Genomic DNA, 24840 nt, shown 5'->3' on the forward strand with positions numbered 1-24840 from the left:
CTCGAAAATAGATATCTTCAACTTCACCCCACCTACCTACCCCCACTCGGTCGATATCTCCAATGCAATCAAGAGTTGTTTTCTTTAAAAATTCAACGATCGCGGCCCTCAATACACGCGATCGTATGTGCGCAATAAAATATCAGCGAACGGTGAAAATTGCAACGATACAATATCACAAGGAAAACAAAATATTGAAAGCTTTTACAAAAATATGAGAGAGGAATCGGTCGAAAAAAGGTACACACGCATTACAATTCTCATTTTTTAAACGGTCATTCGCTAATTATACAACATTTTTTATACAAATTTGAATACCTTCACTTTGTTTAACTAATTATTTACAAATAATATCCACGCAGTTTGCAAAAATCGATATAAAAAAACAACGTTCACTCGTGAATAGAATACAGTCTATAGATTGTCCGTTCACATTCCGTTATAAGCTGGACCACCGCCACCCTCTGGTACAACCCAATTAATATTTTGACTGGGATCTTTGATATCGCAAGTTTTACAGTGAATGCAATTTTGTGCATTGATCTGTAATCTCTCGCCATCGCCACTTTCAATTGGAACAAACTCGTACACTCCTGCGAATGAGAACAAAACGTTTTTGTGTGATCAAAACCGTGGTAGAAAATAATAAATAAAAAAGAAAGAACATAATTACGATATCACATAAGCGTGAAATATATCAATTCAAATCATACTTCTTTTTACAGAGGATTTTCAAATTTGTAGTTTGTATCATCGAAAGAACATTTATTAAAATGTACCCAGAGAAAATCTCGACTATGAAAAATCATTCTAATCAGGAAATATAAATGTTTCAGGTGAAATTATTCATCGGAAGCGTGAAAAGGGATGGTTGGACGGATGGTTGGATAGAAGATGAACAAAGAATTCCGTATTCCGAGGTTGTTGGCCCAGCCTACGTGCAGTGTGACCCTCAATTTTGGTGGTTGTGCTTGGTCGGGGGTTGTCTAGCCGAGCGGGGGTGGTTGCCCGGGCGGTTCAGGTTCAAGGACGCTCCGGTCGATAAACTCCCGACGTTGGGGAGCTAGCAAGAGTAAGGGAAGAGAGGGAGAAAGCTCCTGCAAAGGAACTCAAGCCGGAAATGGAAGAGGTATGTAGTCGATCTATCAAAGAGGAAAGGAAAAAGATATGGATAGAAAGAGAAACTAGAGTTACTCGAGTTATTTAAGGATTCCACAGTTCTTACTATCCATAGACCATTTAAAACTCCAAATCTGCAATTACTTCGTATTTGTTGATAAAGTAAAACGAGTAGAAAAAAAGAAAAAAAAAAGAAAATTGCAGGTTTACAATATCGAAAGGAAGTATGCGTTTATAATGAACTGATAAATATCAGCTATAAATATTCGTGGACACATTTAAAATATAGCTATAAGAAAAATTTCTTCGTCAAATATCAAATAACAAAGGAAAATATATTAATATGCGGAGGAAAAAGAAAAAACAGAATAATCCCGGCTATGTCAAAATCCGCAATGCGGATTTCACAGAGTGAGCTTGGCGAATGGTGAATGGAGTTACAAGATAGATAGACTTTTTCTATAGATTTGTCAACGACACAGTACGATTTTGACTTCTTACACGAAAATATAAAAGGCTGAAGTAAACTTTGCATCTAATATTACTGTAAAATATATTTTTACATACCCGCGGGACAAAAACGACCTTCGGGGCCATCGTATATAGCCAAGTTTTTTTTTACTGGCACAGTGTCGTCTTGTAAAGTCAAGTGAGGTGGTTGGTCCCCTTCGTGATTTGTTCCAGTAAGAGCGACCGACGATAATAAATCGAATGATACCTCGTTATCCGGTTTTGGATATTCGATTGGTGTACACTTAGATGCAGGTTTTAATTTTGCATGATCAGGTCCTGATAATAAAATAACACATGATAAATACATCGTGATATCTCTAACAATTTTGATATTATATATTTTCTGAGAGAAGGGAAATATTAAATACCTCCATGAGAAAAGGTCCAAGGTTCTCTTCCACCGATCAACATAGAAAATCCAGAATACATAATTCCTCCATAAAGACCAAGAGTCGTGTGAAAACTTGGTCTCATATTTCTAACAGCCTTTAATTCTTTGTATATCCAACTATTCTTTATTTTTTCAGAATAAGTTTTTGGTTCAAGACCTTTGCTTGACGAAGGATTCGTTTCTGCTTCTATGATAGCTTCAACCACACTCTCTGCTGCTAACATACCACTCTTCATAGCATTGTGCGTACCTTTGATTTTAGGTACATTGAGAAAACCTGCCGTACAACCAACCAAACAACCACCAGGAAATTGAAGCTTTGGAAGGGATTGAAATCCACCTTCTACTAATGCTCTTGCACCATAAGCTATCCTATATTTATCATAATCAGGATCAAAAATCATATTCATAATTATTATATTCATACTATTACCTCTTTCCTCCTTCGAAAGTAGGCCTAATGCTAAGATGTTGTTTGAATCTTTGAAATTCTTTAAATGGATGCAAGTAAGGATTAGAATAATCTAATCCTACAACGAAACCTACTGCAACAAGCGGTGTTTCTTCGTTGAGATGATATAAAAATGATCCACCATATGTATTCTTATCTAATGGCCAACCAACCGTGTGTTCTACTGAACCAGGCTTATGTTTCTTAGGATCAATTTCCCATATCTGAATAATGAAATAAAAGTTATTAGAATTAGAAATTGTAGAGTAGTTTTACAAGATACGTACTTCTTTCAATCCTATACCATAGCTTTGCGGTTCACAGTCCTTCCTCAAATTAAGTTTCTTCGAAAGTTGTTTAGTAAGATGACCGTGACAACCTTCAGCAAAGATAGTACACTTTGCATGTAACTCCATACCTCTTTCAAAAGTTTCTTTTGGAGAACCATCTTTTGCAATTCCAACGTCATTTGTTGCTATTCCTTTCACGGAACCATCTTCGTGGTATAAAACTTCTGAGCCAGCATAACCAGGATATATTTCTACACCTGCAGCTTCAGCTTGTTCTCCAAGCCATGATACAACATGGCCTAATCTGTAAACAACCTACTTCTTTACAAATTTTTAAAGGATATAAGAAAATTCTATTTCCATATACAATGTAAAATGTATTTTTACCTAACTATATAATTCCCATGATTGTACATAGGCATACCCTTGAAAATAGGTATCGATATTCTTCCTTTTTCTGTAAGAAAAGCAAATTTATCTTCCGTCACTGGTGTATGTAACGGTGCACCTAATTCTTTCCAATTTGGAAAGAGTTCAACCAAGGCAATTGGATCTAAACATGCACCACTAAGAATGTGTCCTCCTACAGTAGAAGCTTTTTCCACTAAAGTAACCCTAAGTTCTTTTCCATGCTTCTCTGCTAATCTTCGAGCTTGTATAGCTGCTGACAATCCTGCTGGACCTCCACCAACAATTAATATATCTGTCTCGTCTACGAATCTTTCCATATTCACATCTAAAACATATACAGATATTTATATATGATATATCTGTAATAATAATTAATATTTAACTGATAATTTATAGTTAGAATAATACACCAACCTTTCCATCTTGGATCTGTTTCTCTCGGTACTATGGTATAATGAGTTGTAATTTTTGGATATTTGACATCCGAATAAGCACGATAAAAAATTTGTTGTAATCTCTGCTGCACTATCAAAAAAGTAATAAATAAATTAAATTCTCGTGATTAGATATACATAGTTATATACTATAACGAAAAGAAAAGATTTTCTAATTGCATAATCGTATTGAAAACAAAAAAACAACATTGCATAAGATTCATAAATCGCGCGCAAATATTTAATGCATTAGCATGCAGACCGCCATGTTGCATCAGCCAATCAGAAGGCAGTGTATGGTTGCCATATCAACTAGCAAGCTTCCTATTAGTCGATGCGCGTTCACGTCGAGATGTATCTACGTCGCATGCGTGTACGTCAGTAGTAAACAGACACGATGCAACAACGTTAACCTATACGAGAATTTCTCAGGACTCTTCGATAAATTAAACGATAAAATAGATTATATGTTATACTTGTCTATTTTATTTAGACCGATAAAATACTGTAATCAATTAGTTACATAAAAATTACGAATAGAACAACCTAATGATTGACGATAAATGTGTTTCGATCGATCAAATTGATTCTAATAATCGACCCTGATCAAAGTCCAACTTTCTTCTGTATTATTTTTCGATTTCGTCGCTTTCGAAAAAAACACAATATATTGAAACATGATTTTTTTTAAATATAGAAATATATTTTTAATTAAAACATCTAGTAGATATCAGCATGATAAGTGTAACAAATATTCTACATAGGAAACGATTTTATCACATAGGCATAATTTTTTATTTCTTTGCTTTTATTGCAACAATTTTATTAACAAAAAAAAAAACAATACCGACGATACAATAATCAACTTACCAATTTTTGAAGAGCGAGACACAGAGAAGGCCATGTCTGCACACTGGCAAAGCATGGATATCAAGGATTAGATATAAATAAATGAATAACTTTATTAAACAATACAAAGAGTCGTAATTAATTGTATATCACATAAATCCAAGTTCGTGCCTTGTAACAACAATATTATTTCTCTTTTACTGCAGTACATTTATTATCTGACAACAAGTGATATCTCATACGTATTAAAAAAACAACGAACGATTTCGAAAGTCAAAGAGTTCTATCGTCTTTGATTTATTTCACGAAAGAAATAGTCGTTGATTAACTTACCATCCTGAATACATACAAGTAACGACATCTACAATTGAGTAATAAATACTCTTAATTGCACACTTTATCAATTAATTATTTAATTAGTTATTAATAATTGAAAAATCGAAAACGTTTTTTCTCATTTCAAAGCAAAGCAATGAAATTTTCTATTGTTTTTTGTTTTCAATCAATTGCTGACTTTTTGTTTGTCCGTTTTTATCCGATCTTTCTAGCTCCAATATGATATCGGTTTTTTTTTTTAATCTAGTAAGTCTTTTTCTCTATACCTGTTCCAAAACAATCGTTCTTAACGAGTAAACTCCTTTAATTAATAATCAAAACAAAATATCTATATTAGAATTCTAATTATTGTTTGCTTTTAAATGTATATAGAATTTAATTACACATTCACTTTGTGTACACTACTTACTATTAAAAGTTACTAGGAGATAAGAAAGTTTAAAATTTATTAAAATTCTAGTAACATCGCTAAGCATCATATCGGTAATAGTAGTGATCTACCTTTATCTGATCGACAGTCGGTAATACGACTTACCGACCGAAAAGGTCTGATGATAGCTTACCATCAGATCTCGGCCGGTAAGACAAAGGTAGAGCACTACTATTACCGATATCGGCTTAGCAATGTTACTAGAATTGCAATATATTTTAAACTTTCTTATTTCCTAGTAACTTTTAATAGTAAGTAGTGTACACAAAGTAGTGAATGTGTAATTAAATTCTATATACATTTAAAAACAAACAACAATTAGAAATCTAATATAGATTGTCTTGGAACAGGTACAGAAAAAAGACTTACTAGATTAAAAAAGACACCGATATCATAATGGAGCTAAAATGACCGGAGAAAAACGGACAAACAAAAAGTCAGCAATTGATTGAAAACAAAAAACAAAAGAAAACTACATTGTTTTGCTTAGAAATGAGAAAAAACGTTTCCGATTTTTCAATTATTAATAACTAATTAAATGATTCATTAAAATAAAGTGAGCAATTATATAGATTTTGATTGAACAATTAGTGAGTAATTAAGGGCACTTATTCATTTTTCTGCTGTTGCGGTTCTATGCCAACTTTTTTGTGCTGCATGTTAGTTCTATCTGAAATGGCGAGCAGATTCTTGGAATAAAGTTTGGCAAAGGAACACGAGGGTGTAAAAAACGAAAGAAGAAGAAAAAGAAAAAGCAAGCAAGCAAGCAAGCAAGCAAGCAAGCAAGCAAGAAAGAAAGGAAGAAAGAAAGAAAGAAAGATCAGTAGTCTGCAATGGTAGGATCTCGGAAGGGCTAACGTCCTAATATTCAAAAACCGTCCCTCCCATTCATCCTGTCGTGAGATGCAACGGCAAAGGCAGACATTGCGCCCGTCGTCTAATAATAGAACACCGATTCCGTCGACATATTATACATATGCTCCCTAATATGCATTCGAGTATGTATAGGATGTGTATGTGTACGTTGTCGATGCGCCGCGTACCAAAAAAATAAACGCATCGTGCGTGGGGGTGGGAGGTTTAAAGAAGAAGAAGAAGAAGAGGAAGAATGTAAGGCTGCTTTCACGCCGGACACGTTGGTTGTAGTCCCATCGAATTTATATGTACATACTAAACGTCTTATTCTTTTTCTTAGAAGGACAAGAGAATTCGTTTGAAGATAATGAATGAACACGCGATTAATAAATAATTATGAATATATATAATGGTAACGCTAACACCTGTTCGCTCGCGTAAGTAACATTATTTAATTATATTTACATAAAAAAAGTGTTATAATAAAATCAATGAATTTTATATATACATATATAAACTTATAGAAATTGAATAAGTAATGAAGAAAGGGGGAAATGGGGGTAAAGAAGAAATGAAAGAAAATTCTGTTCGAAAGATGGATACCAAAAATTCTCTCCTCAGTCTTACTTTAGGTTATTCCACTCTTTGACTGTTTTTGAAAAGAATAAGAAGAAGGAGCTTATCGGTTAAACGCGATCCACATTGCCTGGTTCTCTTGAGCGGGCGAGGATACTCGGTGCATTGAGCCGGCTTAAATACGACGTTGCGCAGAGACAGAGGCGTGGGACAGACACTAAAAGAGAAAGAAAGAGAAAGAGAGAGAATGCATAAGATGAAGAAAGAAGAATATAGTAGTGGTTGTATAAGAGGGAGAAAGAGAAGAGGTTGGTGTACTACGCACGCATGCACGAAGTTGGTGAGCGAGCGCGTGTGGCGATTCCGCGGGTCCGTGGCTTTGGTACCAGCCGAGGGCTCCTCAGTCCGTCTCGCGAACTCGGCGCCGAGGGAATGCGGCTCCTCCTCGGAAGGCGCCCTCCCTGCATTACCAGCCTCTTCCGTGATCTACCTCTTAATAAGAACGACAACAATTATACAACTATAAGAACAAAAATAACAAGAGGAAGAAGTAAACCAACGAGTTCTATTCCCTTTTTTCTCTTTTTACGTCTTTTCATTATTTTCATTATATGTATATGTATATATATATATCTGTCCTTCTTCTCCTCTCTCATCATACAAATAGACACATACATACACATATTTGTATTATTTAGAGAAGAAAAAGAGATTGAAGTTTGGAAGAAGATTGAAAGAAAAACTATATATTATTAGTCTCTGAATCTATCTTACATTTTGATCATTTGTTATAGTAGTAGTAGTCTTTTTCTTTTTTTCTGTTACACACACAATTTTAAATTGAAAGAAGATAGTGATCCAGAAGAGGAAGAAAAAAAAGGTGAAGAGGAAGATAATGAAGATTGAAAGATAGACAAGAATTCTCTTTTACTCGTTCTTTTATTTCTATCTTATATTACATTATAAATGCACATTTGTACTTAGAAAAAGAGATAGAGAGAGAAGAGTAGTAGTCCAGAAGAGGAAGAAGAAGATTAGAAGATAGAAAGAAAGAGAGAGTGTATTCCGGCGCCACGATAAAAGCATCATCATCCCTCCTTCTCTTTCTGTTGCTCGTATCATCTCAGGGAAGCTAGCTGGCTAGCTCTGTGTGTTAGGCTGCCACCAACAGCAGTCCAATCGTGACCGTACGTCCGTCTGTCCGTCCGTTTGCCCGCGTGCGGGCGCGAGCGTGCGGGATGCGCGACGCGGCTTCTTCATAAAAAAATAATACTAACTTTTCATCGTATCCTTCTTCTTCTTCTTCTTATTTTTCTTTATCCTGATCTCTATGCATCCTGATTTGTTTCATACTTGTTTTTTATCATACCGATTTGAATTGCATCAAATCGTTGAGAGAGAGTTGTTTGATTAGTTAACGCGAGTGTTGATTAGAAAACAATAAAATAGTTGAAGAAGATTGCAAGGACGCGAAGAGGTGGGAGAAAGGATATTAGAAGAAAATGGGTTGCTCTGAGGCCGATGCCGAAGCTGCCAGCTCCAATGCTGTTGACTCGGATGGATCCGTCAGCTGGGAGGATTTCTTTGGTATGTTTATATATATATATATATACATAAATAAAATTTATCATTAATATCTTTTTGTGATTTTATTTTTCTAAGAAATTTGTGTGTTTCATAGTTTTGTACGCATCGATAAATCTTATTATAGCGAGCACGATGCAAATTTTTTAATCCAATCAAATGATTACGTTATATTATTATGCAATGGGGACTTTTATTTTCATGATATTTTTTTGAGGTGAATTATAACATAGTATTATAATTGTAATGAAAAATGTGCAGTCGGAAATCGGAAGTTCTTATCGTTTACGATTTAGAATCTAATTGATCCGATTAGAGTTTTATCCATTTAATCGATTGAATCATACTGAAAGGTTGACTCATAAATTACCGGCAATGTATTAGAAAATTCATTTTTTTTTTCTTTTTCATTTTGTTCTTTTAGATAAGAAATATTTCAACGTAGTTTGACATCGATTTAAAATTGTTAAAACAATTTTGTAACTATCGTTAACGGGAGACTTCCTTGACTCGTTAAAATATTCTAACTTCTTATCTCTAAGTATACGTATGTGTATTAGTTTTTGCATATCGCGTTAGAAATACCAAACGTTTCGTGCTCGTCCAATATTTCACTTTGGAAAGACATATTTCTCATATTTTGCAATGCACGAACGCGCGTATTGTTATTGAAAATATTATCAAAAAGGAAAAGAAGAAAAAAGAACAAAAAAAAAACAAAATAATAATCAAGGAGTAATTAAAATGTGCAGAAAAAAATTAATTTTTTTTTAATATAAAAACTTATAAATATTTCCAACATAAAAATGCATTCACAGTAATCGAGTATAAATCTAAGATTTCATTTCTCTTTAGAGAATTCTCTGTCTCTGAGGCCATGCACCACAGTCTTCTCTCCGTTTCTCTGCTTGCCACGTGTTGCACGCTCGGTGAGCACGTCTAAAAGATCTTTCAAGCATCTTCACCGAGAGAGGAATAAAAAGAAAAAAAGAGATAGATGCATTGATAGATAGATAGATAGATAAAGTTTATTACATAACACATCTCTCATTTGAAACGGTCATTAATAACAATGAATGTTAAGAATTTTCTTAAACCAGTACGTTCGCGACTTCCGATCGAATGAGATCTCTTTTTGCTACTTTTTTATTTATTTATTTATTTTCTATTTCGTTTGTATATTTTAAAATAGAAGAATAATCTGCGTATAAAATTTACGAGCAGAGATAAAACAAACTTCCGAAATATAAAAAGAATTTGTATTGTTCCTTTTTTCCAAATATTATACATTGATACTTTGAACACAAATAAAAGGGAAAGAATAGAAAAGAAGAAATGATGGGGGTCGGTGATGGGAAACTACAAGCGGCTTTTACTCGGAAAGCCTTTAAAACTTGTCTTTTTAAGCGGTATCTTTCTTCTAAAGAGGATAGACCTTCCACCAAGTCGACAACGACGACAACGGCCGATTATAAAGTGAACAAAAAGAGTGAATTGCTACCTGCTGAAGGAGAAGTTTGCTTTGATATTTTGACGAAATTATTTCACGTTAATACTCGGTGAGAAGAAGGGGCTGCTTGGGAGGGATTTTTTTTTTTTTCAAATTTTAACCCCTTTGTACTCGAACTTTTTCTACTACCTTTTTTTCTTTCAATCATAATGCCAACAACTCAAAATAATTTTAATAGAAAAATCATATTGACATATTATAATTAAATGATATAATGTTGCGCGTATTTCAAAGAAAAGTCATAGTTAATTATGTTGTAGACTAAATTATTGAATTTGCTTGAATTTTTGTTTTTGATTATTCCTATAGCAGAACCCTCGAGTGCAAAGAGGTGGTTAATAAGCTTCTTTTTTCCTTCATTTATATTCGCGTTGAAATAAATATGAGAAGCGAAAAAATGGGGGGAAACAATTTCGTTGAAGGTGGTTCGTTAAGAAAAAATTCTCAAGGCGCAAAGTAAGAATATATCTTTTAAATAGGAATGGCGCAAATAACAGATCCTTCGGCTCATAGAAAATGCTTGGCACGAGTATCGGGAGGATGTGAAAGAACGATTCACACTAATGACTTTCGTGTAGGTGCACTTCGTAGAGATTTACGCGTACACATTTATGCTCGTGATGGCACGTTGAGTTTAAACGGCGACGACGACTATGGCGACTATGGCGACGACGACGACGACGACGACGAAGAAGACGAAGAAAACGAAGACGGCAAAGTCCTTTTCTTTCTCGTCCTATTCGCCGACGAAGGTGCTTCTCGCAGGTGCCTATCCGACACCCTAAGAGAATAAATTATGATCGAGCGCCGCTGACAAGATTATCGAACCAACCTCAAAGCCTTTTCCTTCTTCTCTTCCTGAATTCTCCTCCTCCTCCCCCTTTTACCCATTGGACTTCGTGACTTATCTTACTTAATCAAAAATTTACAACTACGATAATAATAGTAATAATAATAATAATAATAATAATAATAATCTTGTGTTTCTAAAATAGGAAAGAGATAAAGGGGAAGGGGAAATAATACGATGTTTTAAAACAATTAAGAATTTCATCGGAATACTTCTAATTGAACGATTTAACAATGATCGATAGCAATCAATCCGTAAGTAATACTCGAATGAAATGAATTGTTCGACGAAATAACGGATATCTAAAGCACGATCGATAATGTTCCTATAACGGTTTACACACTCGTGATTCCAAAGTGAAATGAGGAATCGTAATAGAATTACTTTGCTAGTATACGTAAGTAAAGATAACGACGTCATTATTGCCACCATTTTGATTATTTTCGAAACCACTGTGCATTATAATCGCGTAAATTCATATATATATATCTTTCGAATAGACCGAATTAATACGAAAGATATGATATTTACGTTTAACAATGAATTTCTTAAAAGATTGATTTGGAAAAATTCATGTATAGCACATATATGTGTAAAGTATGTAGTAAATAAGATTAAATAAGATATACGCGGAGAATGATCGTGGCGTATTTCACGCCATGGAAGAGAAAACGTTTGCTAGGTTCCTTCTACCAATATAAAAATACTCGTAGGAGATACTTATATGTATATAGATAGCATACACATAAACGCGCGCGCACGCATATAAATTTATTTATATATACGAATATATGGGGTATAGATGTAGGATTCGATTCGTCCATAGTATCTTTTATTTTTCTCTTTGCAAGGCACGATTCGTGTGTACTGTGAAAGCGACATTACGTTTTATCCTTCCCTTATCTCGAAATTATCTCGAACACGCTCTCGACGATTCCTTCATTTTTCCTCTTCTCTTCCCTTTTTTTTCATACTTATATATACATATATATATACCATATATGTATATCTGTATCCTATGTGTTTGACGATCGCAAAATTGACGTTCCTTCGTTCTATCGTAGAACGTTTAAGTTTCCTTGATAAAATGTTCGATTAGAAAAGGAAAATGAAAATGATAATGATGAATGAAATTCCATGGAAAATTTGGGAACATAAACACGATAGTTTTCATTTTGGTTGTTGCAAGGAAACGACTGTGATTATAATTAATACAAAACGAGACGTAAACTCGCAAAGAAGGCAACGACTTTGAAGACACAAGTGCTGAACTTAAGGATGCTGGCTTCTAAACAAAAAACTCTCTGTCTTTCTCTCTCTCTCTCTTTCTTTGTGTCTCTGCCGGATGCAACTTATGTTAGAGAAAATGAGAGGAAGAGAGAGGGAATATTCTAAAGGGGAGACAGAGATCGTCTCGTTTCCGTTCCGTCTCTGAATTTCTCCTATCTGTATTTCTGTCTCTCTCTTTTATGTATGCACGTCACGTGAATATATTTCCACAACCTACCCTCCCCCCCCCCTTCCCCATATTACACCCCATACGAGTTTTGCAAGGTGCACAAATGTTTGTCACAAACCCATGTAACCCCTTAAAGTTAGATAAGAGTTCATTATTTCATCACCATTTGGCGATAAGACGTTCAGCATTTTAGTAAAAACATGATGGCTGTATTATAATCCACCTCGAAACACATTCCAAGATATTATTTAAACTCATTTTAAAATAATGAACGAAGAGAAAATATCGAGGAATTCGCTTAGAAAAAGAATAAATTCTCACGAGAAAGAATAAGAAGTAGTTTGTTGCGAGATACTAAAACGCAAAAAGCAAAAAACAAGGGGAAGAAGAAGAAGAAGAAGAAGAAGAAGAAGAAGTGTAGTTACTTGTTGAAGATTTCAGGCACAGGCAAAATGCGATTTCGAAGGGCCCGGCAAATTACTCTGAACGAAAAGAAGTCGGCGGCGAGGTTGTTACTTGTAAGATCGAATGTGCCTACACACCTTTTGTTGCCACCCGTAGGAATTGCCTACCCTCTCTTTCTCTCTCTCTCTCTCTCTCTCTCTCTTTTTCTCTGTTCCTCAGAGTTACACCGACGACCACTTGTGTGGCCTCTCTTTTCCTCGCGTCGGCTCGTTTCGATCGAATTCTTCGAAGAAATTGCCTTCTCCAACTTCCTGGAGAAAGAAACTAAACGAAAAATCCTAAATGGATAGTCTCTCGATGATATCATCTTTTAGTGCGGAAACTTTCAAACAGTTCAACAAGAAGAAACTAACAAAATTTACGTTTCTATTCTCACCACCCCCCCGTAGCGAGGATTTTGTCCCCTCTTTGATACATTATACTAACAATAAGCGAGAACATGAAAAATATTCACAAGTCGAGATTTTCATAGACCCATCGTGGGAAAAAAAAAAACTCGTGGAAAGGGGGAGGGGGAAGCGAAGGAATTTAGAATTTGAGAACAAGCAAGAAGAAAATGACAACAACTAAGGAGAACTACAGGCGTACAGTTTCGAAAAAGAAGAAGATACAATCTTCTTTTTTTAATTCTCAGAGCATTCCAGAAATAAAGGGAAGAGAAAAAAGAAAAGGAAGAAACCTGGTCAGCAGCATTCTGATCGTCGGAGTTCAGTCTCAAATGTGTCTCCCGTTTGTTCGCGTGGGTTTTAGTAAAGCGTAGGCGTATACCTCGGGCCAGCTGCATTTGTAACTCCCGCCGGTTGAATAGAAGTAGGGTATATATACTTGTACACGGTGCAGCCAGCATACAGCTAGCTAGCTAGCTAGTGTATGGTGTTTCAAAGACACGTGAAAGCATCGAGAGCAAGCCACAAATAAGAAGGAGAGAGAAAGGTATATGGAAAGAGAGTATTATCTATCCTTTTCTATATTTCTCTTTCTCTTTCTTGATTTTTTTTTGTCTTTCTTTATTTCTCTCTGTACTTAAGAACAGGTTGCTTTTGTTGAATTGCCTAGTCGTCGTTGTTGTTGGTTGTTGGGTTGTATAGAGGAAAACGTGTCTCGCGTGTGCTAAGAACTCTGATCTTCGTTCGACTTGGAACTTGACGCCATTGAACTTGATTTTCCGAGTGTTGCACGTGCGAAAACTTTAAAAGGAGATGAACGAGACTATCGACTACGTATTCCTCTATGTAAGACTGTCTGTCTATCTATTATGTATGTACAAAACGTAACGTATAAAAACTCGATTTGGCGTGATACATTTTCTTTCAAAAAATTCACGCTAAACGATTTGTGTTTGAAAAAAGAATTCAATTCAATAGTAGAACTGGGTCAACCTGTATAACATAGTTTATATATTTAACATGTGTGAATACGGAAAAGAAAATATCCTTTGGTGTTATCGAACCTGGTATAGTAATCTCGTCGAAAATCACGTTCGTTGCAGTTTACAATTTTTAATTTTATGAGAATGCACAACTTTACTACGAAGTATATACTCGTTAAACGTATTTCCTTTCTTTTCTTATTATTTCTTCCATATCTACTTATTGAACTACATAGCAATACGATAAGATTACGGAATGCATGTAAGAATTATATGTAAGAATCTTTATCGATTAGCTAAGGAGAACAAAAATATTCTTTTCTTTTATGCGAAAAAAAAGATTACTCGTTTGCTTATTGACGTCATCTGGAACACAGAAGAGAAACAGGAGCAAGGCAAGAGATGCGTTTTCAAAGACTTCTGTTATTTGAAAAGTATCTACATTGGAAAGAATTAACTTGAAAAGAGGAATCGATCGATTTTGAAAATAATTTAACTATTGTTTTACCATGTATGCACCGTATTGCACCGTTGTAATGTGAACTTTAGTGACGCAGTCAATGCGAAGGTAGGATGACGAACGAGAGTCGGGTTATCGTAATCGCTTTGAAAAATGTTATACCAGCGATAACATTTCTACGGATAACATTATTTTTTTTGTCTGCCAAACAATTATAACGTTCGGTGATAATAAACGAGTGCAATTATTGTAAGTATTTACCTTGATATTCTTCATCGTCAAACTTCCATTAATTCTTTGCAAATTTGCCAGATGTATAATGCCGAGTGTAGTTTATTTTTTCTTTTTTTCTTTCACATTTATTATTCTTCTCCTCGTTAGGTTTAAAAATTGAGTTAACACGAGAAAAGATAAGCAAGTGTGTGTACATCCTTTTCCTTTCGGTTCTCGCGTCGTCATAAATGGCGAAACATCAGCGATATCATCCACCCCACCCCGCCCCATAATGGCGAGGATGTTTATTGGCTTTGTTCTTCGTCACATTGGAGAGCTCGTATCTCGTGTGAACTTTTTGGTCGTTCGAGTCCACACCCACACAGTCCTGTCCCATTATAAAGGCCTTTCATCAAATCGTATATTATAATATAATAATCGTCGAGAGAGAGAAAGAGAGTCGACTGACACTAAATAATTAAAATTGATCAGGAATATTATGAAATATAACCTGACTAGAAGAAATAATTTTAATTCGCAAAGATGGCGAGCATTAGAACGAACTCCAGTGTCCCAAAAATCCAACCTATTTTTTTCCCCCAACTTTTTGATTATAATCAAAGTAAAGTTCCACGAAGAAAAAACGAAGAGTAAGAAGAAATATAAGAAGGAACACGCGAGTAAATGTCTCGAGCAAGAGTTCTTCTAGTCAGAATCGTCTATGCATTTATCGATTGAGAAAGGGGTCAGCACGAACTACGTTGGAAGGTTTCACAAAGTATGTTTCTATCGGTGATTTCCCTATTAGCAACGAGTTACCGGAAGAAAAGTTCCCTTAGATGAAAAAGAAAAAGAAAAAGAAAAAGAAGAAGAAGAATAAAGGAAAACAAAGAGGAGAGGATCTTAGGAACCTAATCGTGCTTTGGGGGTGGAAGGACTCGGAGGATCCTTTTTTCCCTCATTAACGAAATCACTCGCTAGAAATCGTGCTTAAAGCGAAATAAGAAAAAGAGAATAAGAATAAGAATAAGAATAAGAATAAGAAGATGCTTAAAGAGTTTTCGACGAAGATGGAACGTGTAAAAGGTTTATCTTCGATCCATGAGCTGGTGGTGCAAACACAACGAAAGAGAGAGAAGAAAATATATATATATATATATATACTCGGTGGTGTTACATATAAGGAAATCGTAACGAGTAACGACATTAGGCATCGTTGCTATCACGTACATGGCAGCCAAGAAGTCAGCTTAGACTCCCTCGGATCCGGTTTTCTTCGGCCATATTGGATACACGCGAGTCAATTGTGGAGAGTCTCGAAGAAGTCCACCGTATGTGGCCGGATCGGGATGTACTTTTTTCTGCTGTGCACTTTAAACTCCTCTCCTCTTTCTCTCTCTCTCTCTTTCTCTCTCTCTCTCTCTCTCTCTCTCATTTTAACAGTGTTTTACTCAGTCGGAACGTTCGTGCCTTACCAGGAATCTCAATGAACCCGGAATTCTCCTGATCTGAGTTGCTTTTCAATTCGTGCACGTGATTGTGTTAACTCGACGAGTAGGAACCAACAAACCCTCTTCCCTCTCTCTCTCTCTAGGTCGCGAGAATAGTTTTTAGCACGAACTATGCTGACGTGTTTGAAATGATATTCGAAAAAAGAACTCTTACGATTATTAGTCATAAAGGCCACCATAAGCGAGTGGGTTCTGGTATTATTGATATGGGAATAATATCCTAACTGTGTTACTTCGTAAACACACTTTATTCGCGAACGTGCCATAAAGAGAAAGAGGTGGGGAGGATTGAAAAGTTTTGAGTTTAACTTCAGCATTTACAGATCTTTTATTATTTGGATTTTCTTTTGTAGGAACGTTGAATGCATTGAATCGCAACCGATCAATAAAATTCGATTTTATCTTTGCCGCGATCGTTATTGGTTTATAATCGTTACTATATCGCGAATACGAATAAAATAAAAAAGAAAAATGTAAAAAAAGAGATATTAGTTCGCGACTTAACGCGTATTTCTATTCACTCGGTCTTGTTGAAAGAACACACCATGGAGACGTTAATGTGCATGTCGTTCCTAATATGTAACAGGAGTGTGAACGCACTCGTAAATCGTATTCCTCGTTTCTCTCTTTCTCTCTTTCTTTCTTTCTTTCTTTCTTTCTTTCGTATTCCCTTATGCCGCTTAGGCTCGTTCACGAGTAGGCGAACGAACGAACGAACGCGTTGTGGTAATCGGTGCAGCCAACGGTAATATCGTTACCAAGCTTTGTGACCAATCCATAGGATTTTCTTTCTTAAGCCTGCTTAGTTGCAGAAAAAAAAATGCATTCGAGCTAAACGAAAACCCCATAACGATAACGAACCTTCCTTCACCATTCAGTGATCGTACCGTGGTATACGTGAATAAGTAAGTACTTTAAGTACTATATCTGGAGCTTAGTTTGCAGTTCGTTTCTGCCCATTCAACTCCTCTCTCTCTCTCTCTCTCTCTCTCTCTCAAGTTTTATTTTATTTTGTTTTTTTTTATTTATTTACAATAGCACAAGACCGTAATTATAGTATAACATTTAACGTCCTATTGTATTAAATAATAATGATCGATAGATCATCGAGAGGGGAGGAGGATTTCCGATCGAGTCATTGAATAATTCTAAGAAATATTCTGGAGTCACGCATACATCGTGTTTTACACGTACGCCCAATAATTGTTACATACGAGGATTGATTTAGAACCAGTTGTTATAACCCAAGGCAGATTTACCTGTTGCTCCGTAGCGCTGTATCAGCGTTGTAAGTATGTGTATTCGAGTTACACGAATCATAATGCATTCTCATCGAAGGGAACACGGTAATTGGCCTGTCGTCGAGTACTTAACTGATTAATTCACTGACCGTGGTACACGTACGCTATTTTATTATCTAGCTCCGTTTTATTCTTTTCTTCTTCTTTTTTCTTCTTTTTTTTTATATCAGCCAAACAAATAACAATATTAAATGAATCAAATAATATGGAATAGAAATAAAAGATGTAGTAACGCTGTTATATAAACAGGGGGGTGTTCATAAAAAAAAAACCATTAAAAGTGGAAGATGGACACGTGGTGGACAATAATAAATCAATTATGATAATAACAAACAAAAATGCTTATATTTCAAAAAAAAAAAGGTTGACCATTCGACTTATGTGTATTATAGATTTTTTACTCATTACAGTGTAATCCTATATATATCATATAAATATTGAATGGTTCTTGAACACCTTGTATATATATATAATATGTCGATAGTTGAATCGATCAAGATAGTAAACATTTATGTAATAACGCGTGAGAGGTATAAATATTGTGTGTGTATACGGGGAGAAGAAATTTCTCTCTCCGTGCATTAGCGGCCGCTTTTGCGATGGAACGTTCATATTACCACCGTTATATCACGACTATGTTTCACGTAGTAGTATAAATAGCTTGCGTTACGTCTATCGATGCGCTATTTTCAACCGGTGTCACTGTCGCCACGACGAGTTACAAAGACTAATATAAATAAAAAAAGAAAAAAAAGAAAGAAAAAGAAAAAAAGAAAGTAATCTCCGTGTTATTATTATTATTATTCCGATTTTTATTCATTCTTAAGGGGCATACCTAGTGTGAAATTTGGAAAAAATTGATTTTTTTTGTGTGCATGTTTTGATAGTCTATATTTTTAAGAATAACATATGAAATTTCACATTTCAAATAGTTTTAAAGTTACAGTCTTCTAAATAGTAGCCACTCAGGGATTAGAAAACAATCATTTTATCTTTAAACGCGTTTTTCTCAAAACTACATTTTTCAAATTGGCTGCAGTTGTAACTCAAAGAAGAATCATCCGATCGCATTGATTTTTTTTCTGCTTATTTCGTATATGTTTCTCTATACAATGACCTAAAAGTTTTTCGATTGTATAAAAAGTGTAATTTTGGCGGGCCAAAAATCATCAAAATTTTGAGCAAAATTCGATTTTTTTTTAAAAAGTCTGCCATTTTGTTAAATTTCAATTTTTGTTCACAATTTTAGGTCATTGTATAGGCAATACCTTCTAGATTAACAGTATTTTTTTTTTTATTTCATCCACGGTGAAGGCCGGAATCACTGCAGTCGTTTAGGCCCTTTTTTTATAGTGACTTAAGAGATAGCGAATAACTCGCTGAAAATTACCTTTTTTCGTTTGAAAATTTTATTGAATATCCGTTATTATGTATAAATATATCCTCTAAATTTTAAAATATTTCATGAAGTAATTTTCTTTAAAAAAATTCTTAAAAATCACTTTTTTTTAGGCGGTCACACTAGGTGTGCTCCTTAAATCTATCTCACACATCAGTCGTGTGATTCCACAAATTTCGTCATTTTTTATTTCACATAATTCGTAAAATTTATTTTGTTCCGACTGATTACGCCGGGGGATCGCAGTGATTTCAATGACCGGATAAGAGAGGCTTTATTTTGTATCTTTATTTCGTTATAATATATTTCTTCATTTCTATCGAAATGAGACTTGGAAGTCTCTTTCTGAACAAACGAGCGGCCTGAAATCGTTAGAAATGCATTCGCGTGAGCATCGTCACGCGCGTGACCGACGACAGAGCGCGTTTGTTCCACGCCAAACGTTTATGTGTTTTTCCCTTTTTGAACCGACCGACCGACCCACCAGTCGTCGTTCTTGCTTTCTCCACCGGAACGAACTTATTTATTTCCGTCTCTCATACGTTACTAACCGACTAATATGTTTTAATTTCTATTATCATTCTGCTTATATTTTCTTTTCTTTAACGTTGGGATAAATAACACCGGCCAACATGATTTTCCTTGTCCAAGATATAATTTATTTTTTTCCATTAATTTTGTAGTGTTGATTACGAAATCAGACCTAATTTTATCGTATCACATCAGATTTTTAAATAAAATTAATATATTCGCTATTTTTGATTTTTCAGTAAAAAATAAATTAAATTATTGAATTTTAGCGTTTTTTCCTTGAATTAAGTTACCTCTCGTGAGAAAATATATTAGTTGGAACAGCGACACGCCCATTCGAAACGCGTTACATGGAAATAAGCCGTCATAGTTACTTTGTTTAGAAACATTTTTAGTGAAATCAGTGTGTTTATTTAAAAATATTATTTACGTTTTACTTGTAGTATTTAATATATTTAATTAATGATTTGTGGTTGAAAAACGTGTAAAAAACATAATGTTTTCAAGAAAGTGTCATAATAGTCCAGATACATTTTGTTACATTTGTGGAAACTTTATGACTTCAAAGCAAAAACTGAAAATTACTGAGTTTTTGGAAAATACGTATAATGCTTATTTTGGCTCCAAAATACAACTAAAATCATGGACTCCGCAGTTAGTTCGTTAAGGCATTGGATAAAGAAAATGATAGTTTTGAATACTTGAGTAGAAAATTTCCAAGATTATCAGATGCCAAAATACATTTGCATTTCCGGTCGAATCCAATGGAATTTACGCAAACTTTAATTTGTTTTTCAGATTAAATAACTACAAACTTAGAAAGTTTCGTTTCATTTTTCATCGAAATTATTTAATAATTCTTATTACAAACCTACGCGTCATCGTTTTATAACAGTTAAACGAATCACATTTTCGAATCGTATTCTTAATAAATTTTCCTCATCATCGTCTAACAATTTAACTTACCCCATAAGATTGAAGTCTCGAGATAGATATATCACTCGCAATTAGATCAATATATACTTAATCAAATGTATATAACCCATAAATTTTCATAATATAACCGTACAGACATTAAATTCTTCTTTCCTAGCCTCTTTCAATGAACTTTTCGATCCTCACCTTTGATCTTCTCGTTGAACTCTTTCTTCTCTTCTCTTTAAAGCACATTCCAAATTACATAATCGAACTTAACGCATAAAACACATATATATTTATATATATATATATAATCAAACGTGATTGAATTAACCAACGAAATGTTGGTAATCTTTATTTAATTTGTAATAAATTTAAAAAGAAAATATATAGAACCGTTTTATCGACAGAACGAGATCATTTATTTTTATAAATGATTTATTTACAATGATAGTAAAGTGTTCAAATAAATCATTGGGAGACTCGTGGGTAGTTAATAAGATCGAGCGGAAGCCGTGCCCTTTGAATCGTTTAGAAAGGGGGGGGGGAAGGAGCAGGAACCATGAACGCTGTCAAGAAAAAAAGAAAGAGAGAGAAAGAAAGGTAGGGGATGGGGAGGGATAAATAGATCTTTCACGTGGGAGATTAAACGACCAATTGGTTCTATCCTTTCGATATGGACGCGCACGTGACACACACTTCCAACTTTGCTAACTGGATCGATAGATCCCGATCTATACTTCTAACGTTCGAGAACGTTTCGTAACATATTTAGCCAATTAACGTATCCATTATAATTAACGAGTCATGCATTCGTTTCATGCATTCCTTCCATGTCAATTTAAAAAACACATTTTGTATTATTTACATTTTTATCCAAACATTTTATATATATCACGCGGATGAAAAATGTTATTATAGGTGAAAAAGTACGTGTGTGGTCTTCCACATTTTTGTGTTTTTCTTTTTTTTTTTTTTTTCCTTTTTCTTTGGTAGAATTTGAATGAATAAGAGAATTCAAAAGGGGACGGCCTTGAAAGCATTCGTGCGATTTTGCAGCCACACATCATGCTCGTTCGTTCCGCTTAGAAATTTGTTAAATGCGAGCGTATACCGTAGTCTGTATAGCCTTAACCTTGCAACCATGGATCGTATGTTTAAAACGTAAGAGAGACAAAACAAGCTTTTATACCCGAGGCTATTTCGTATATCATTCTAGTATACTTCTTATATGCACTCGTCTAATCTCAATCAGGCTCGATGTATTATCATAATTATTAACTATTATCGTGTTAAATCGATCTACTCTTAAAGAGAAATCTAATTAAATCTTTCCTCCGTATACGTATATGTCCTGTCCTACGTGTACGTGAATATGTATATGTGCATTAGATTTTATCTAATGTTGATCTTGATTATTATTTCATTACAATTTTTAATTTTTTCCTTTTTTTTTTCTTTTTTTTTTTTTAATTATCATCATAGATTTAATAAAACACACATAACGATTATCACCGTAATGGGAAAAGAAAATTAAATGATATAATTATTTTCGTTATATTTTTCTCTCTCTCTCTTTTATAATTGTCTTTAAATGTTATTTACGAAATATAGAAATAAATAGATAGATGATCATTTAGTTAATGATTCAATAAACAATTTATACTTGATGAAAGATTAATGATCTGCACTCGATTAGTTAGATGGCAAATAGGAATACGCAATTTGCAGGTTGCTAAAAGGGAAAGTAAAATACATTCCTATTACATACATGCATATACATAGACACACATATACATATATATATATATATATATATTTATATATTTAAGAAAAGTATATATACAAATATGTGCATGTACATTCGTACACATGCAGTTTATTATGCTCGTTTTGTGAACTTTCTCTTTGACTTAAATACGCGAAGAAAACTTCCGTTCTTTGAAAATTCGATCGATTCTTTGATTTTATTTATATAAACATATTTCCAATTATATATATATATATGTATTCTAAGAAGTCTTAAAAAATGTCAGAAGATTTCGAGCCCTCAAAGAAGAAACAAATCCCACGGGATGAAACGCGTTCGAGAATAAACGCTCTCGTTATATTTGTCTGTTCGAAGATACTTTTTCTTTTTTTTTTTTGTTTCATTAGAGAAAACGTTAGAATCCCCCACGTGTTTCTTTCATCTCACGAGAGAGAGGGAGAGAGAGACAGAGAAAAATAATATTCGGCGAGTAACGAATATACGAATTTACACTAAAGTAGAAATATTTACAAGAGGAAGAGTGGTACGCGCTTTTTTCTTTCTTTTTTCGAAGTATTTCTTCTCTTTTTTCATGCGAAACAAAAATAATCGGTTCAGTCTTTTAAACGATAGTAAATCTTCTAATGTTTTATGTCTGTTCTCTCTAATGTTTTCTTATTCACAGTTTATACGAACGATCTTTCTGGCAATTAAAATGTTGACTTAAAACATTAGAATTAATCAAATTTTATTTCTATAAACGATAACAAGTATTTTACCAATGATAAAATCAAGATAATCGAGACAGGAAGATTTATTGTACGAAAAATTCATTCAAATATTTTTTATATAAAACATATACACACCATGAGAATAAATTTTGTAGAATATAAGAAGATAGAACTTTTAATCATACAATCATCTCTCGTCTTTTTTTTAGTTTCAAAGAGAAAATGATTTTTGAATAATTCTTTTTCAATGCTCACGAGATACGTATAGTTCTAAACAAGGAAGCCAGCTTATGCCATTACAGTTTCTAACACACATGTACATAATACAAATATATGTATGTGGTACTCGTGTGTCTATGGGTAGATCACTTTTCCATAGATCATTTCTTCCGCGATCATCCTTATAAGAAATTATTTATGCATGTGTCTTCGGTAAGCTTAGAAAATAACACCAGGTATGTTGCAATCATACTATGTTTTAAAAAACTAGAATTATCGTATTCTACTATCTCTCGTATTTGTCTATTTATTTCTTCAAACATATGTTGAAATCAATTGATTTGTGTCTACTTACGTTGCGATTGAAATTTGCAATAAATTCGATCACACGTTAATATGATCATATTTATTCTAACGCAATATAAAATGTGTTATGTAATATATATATAAATTAGATAGACAGTGTTTGCACTTTACAGATAAACCGTGACTACGAATCTAAATTGCGAGCAGCTGGTCGCGATAAAATGCGTCGTACTCGGATGATTATTTCAGATACACATGCACGTTTGAAGTATCAACAATTTTAGATAAGCTAAGACAGTAGAAGACATTGTAATATAAAAAAAAAAAGACAAGGGATTAATTATTTAGACAACAATAAAATTATGATCATTTTCTGATAGATAAGAAAGGGGAAACCGTAATTGAAATTAAAAATAGAAAAGAGATACTACCTAGATCAAATTGATTTGCCGTATATCGGAACGCGAATGAACGTCCAAATATAAATATAAATATAAATATAAATATAAATATAAATATAAATATTGTGAATGACTATAAGTACGCACGCGCACATTCATTTCTGCGTAGAAGTTAAAAAGTACACGTGGGAGTTGAAATAAATGGTGTACTCCGTTGGTGGTGTATCAGTGGCGTAACAACGATAAACAAACTCTAGTCTAACGTTCGAGAATCTAGTTAACAACATTAATGTATTTGTTAGAAACCTGTTGTAGAGTTTTCCAAGTTAGTCTATCGATCTAACGATCGATCAATCGAGATCGATCCAGCTTTTATTTTTTCTATTTTACAATCGCCCACTTGTACGTTACTACCCACTTTTCGTCAGTTCTCTCGATCGTTCCTGTTCCTTTATATTCGATCGATAACAACGTTCGTACACTTAATTAACTCACTTGAGAACGAATACTTTTATCTTTCCTTATTACTTACATATTTTATATATTTCATTGGAACGATTGGAGGAAATGAAAGTATTTTACATTAGATCTAATAAAATTTTATCCTTCTATTAGAATTGCATCCCAATGTGTGTTTAAAAGAATTCGTACGATTTAATCGATGCAATATTTTGATATTTATCGTAATATTTTTGATAGGGTCATTTCTAACAAGCCGTTGAAATTCCATTTAATTTTCATTTGCTTATGAGGAGGAACAAGCAAATGCATCGTATGTCCTTGTAATAGTCGGGATACGGGTTACGGCACTGCGTGATGCAACTTTGTGGGTGCAATGACAGGAAAGCAAGCAAGCAAGAGAGCAAACAAGTAAGCAGGAGCAGCAGCTGATCGTAGTATAGTTGTCGCGAAGAGAGAACTATCGTTTCTCTCGTAGTCCGTTGTGTGTTGCCGTTGCTGTCAGAGACCCGTCGATCTGCGGACTCGTTTCAGACCGGTTCTCTTCTTTCCAAAGAGAAAGAGAAAGAGAAAGAGAAAGAGAAAGAGAAAGAAAGATAGATAGAAAAGAAGGGCCGTGGCAAAACGAGACCGCACCCCGTTGGTCCCCGTTGGTTATTTCCGTCCTAAACGTGAATCTTCCCAACTACGATGATCTAAATTGTATAGATCTTTCAGTGTTTCAACATCCCTCAACCATTTCGTTCAAC

At 34.3% G+C, this 24840-nt stretch overlaps 2 protein-coding genes across 3 annotated transcripts in view; one reads left to right on the forward strand and one right to left on the reverse strand.

Moving 5' to 3' along the window:
• Positions 1-251: 251 nt before the first annotated feature.
• On the reverse strand, positions 252-4756 carry LOC106787675 (electron transfer flavoprotein-ubiquinone oxidoreductase, mitochondrial). Its single transcript, XM_014750244.1, has 8 exons — positions 4480-4756; positions 3590-3700; positions 3152-3500; positions 2762-3068; positions 2457-2698; positions 2001-2395; positions 1687-1908; positions 252-593 (listed from the first exon to the last, which is right to left on the reverse strand). Exons 1-8 carry the CDS (start codon positions 4532-4534, stop codon positions 430-432), a joined length of 1845 nt encoding a protein of 614 aa, XP_014605730.1. The 5' UTR covers positions 4535-4756; the 3' UTR covers positions 252-429.
• A 2352-nt stretch (positions 4757-7108) lies between these two features.
• The window catches only part of LOC106787664, a 50495-nt gene continuing 32763 nt past the window's right edge, over positions 7109-24840 (forward strand). The window contains exons 1-2 of one of the 2 annotated variants that reach the window (XM_014750217.1): positions 7109-7205; positions 8090-8242. In XM_014750217.1, the coding sequence (XP_014605703.1) occupies positions 8158-8242 (85 nt within the window). In that variant the 5' untranslated portion in view covers positions 7109-7205; positions 8090-8157. Of the gene's footprint in view, positions 7206-7532; positions 8243-24840 lie in introns of those variants that run through there. The other variant, XM_014750216.1, reaches the window with a different exon arrangement.

Source organism: Polistes canadensis, unplaced genomic scaffold, assembly GCF_001313835.1.
Source record: "Polistes canadensis isolate GaletaPanama2010 unplaced genomic scaffold, ASM131383v1 scaffold_109, whole genome shotgun sequence".
Classification (NCBI taxonomy): Eukaryota; Metazoa; Arthropoda; class Insecta; order Hymenoptera; family Vespidae; genus Polistes; species Polistes canadensis.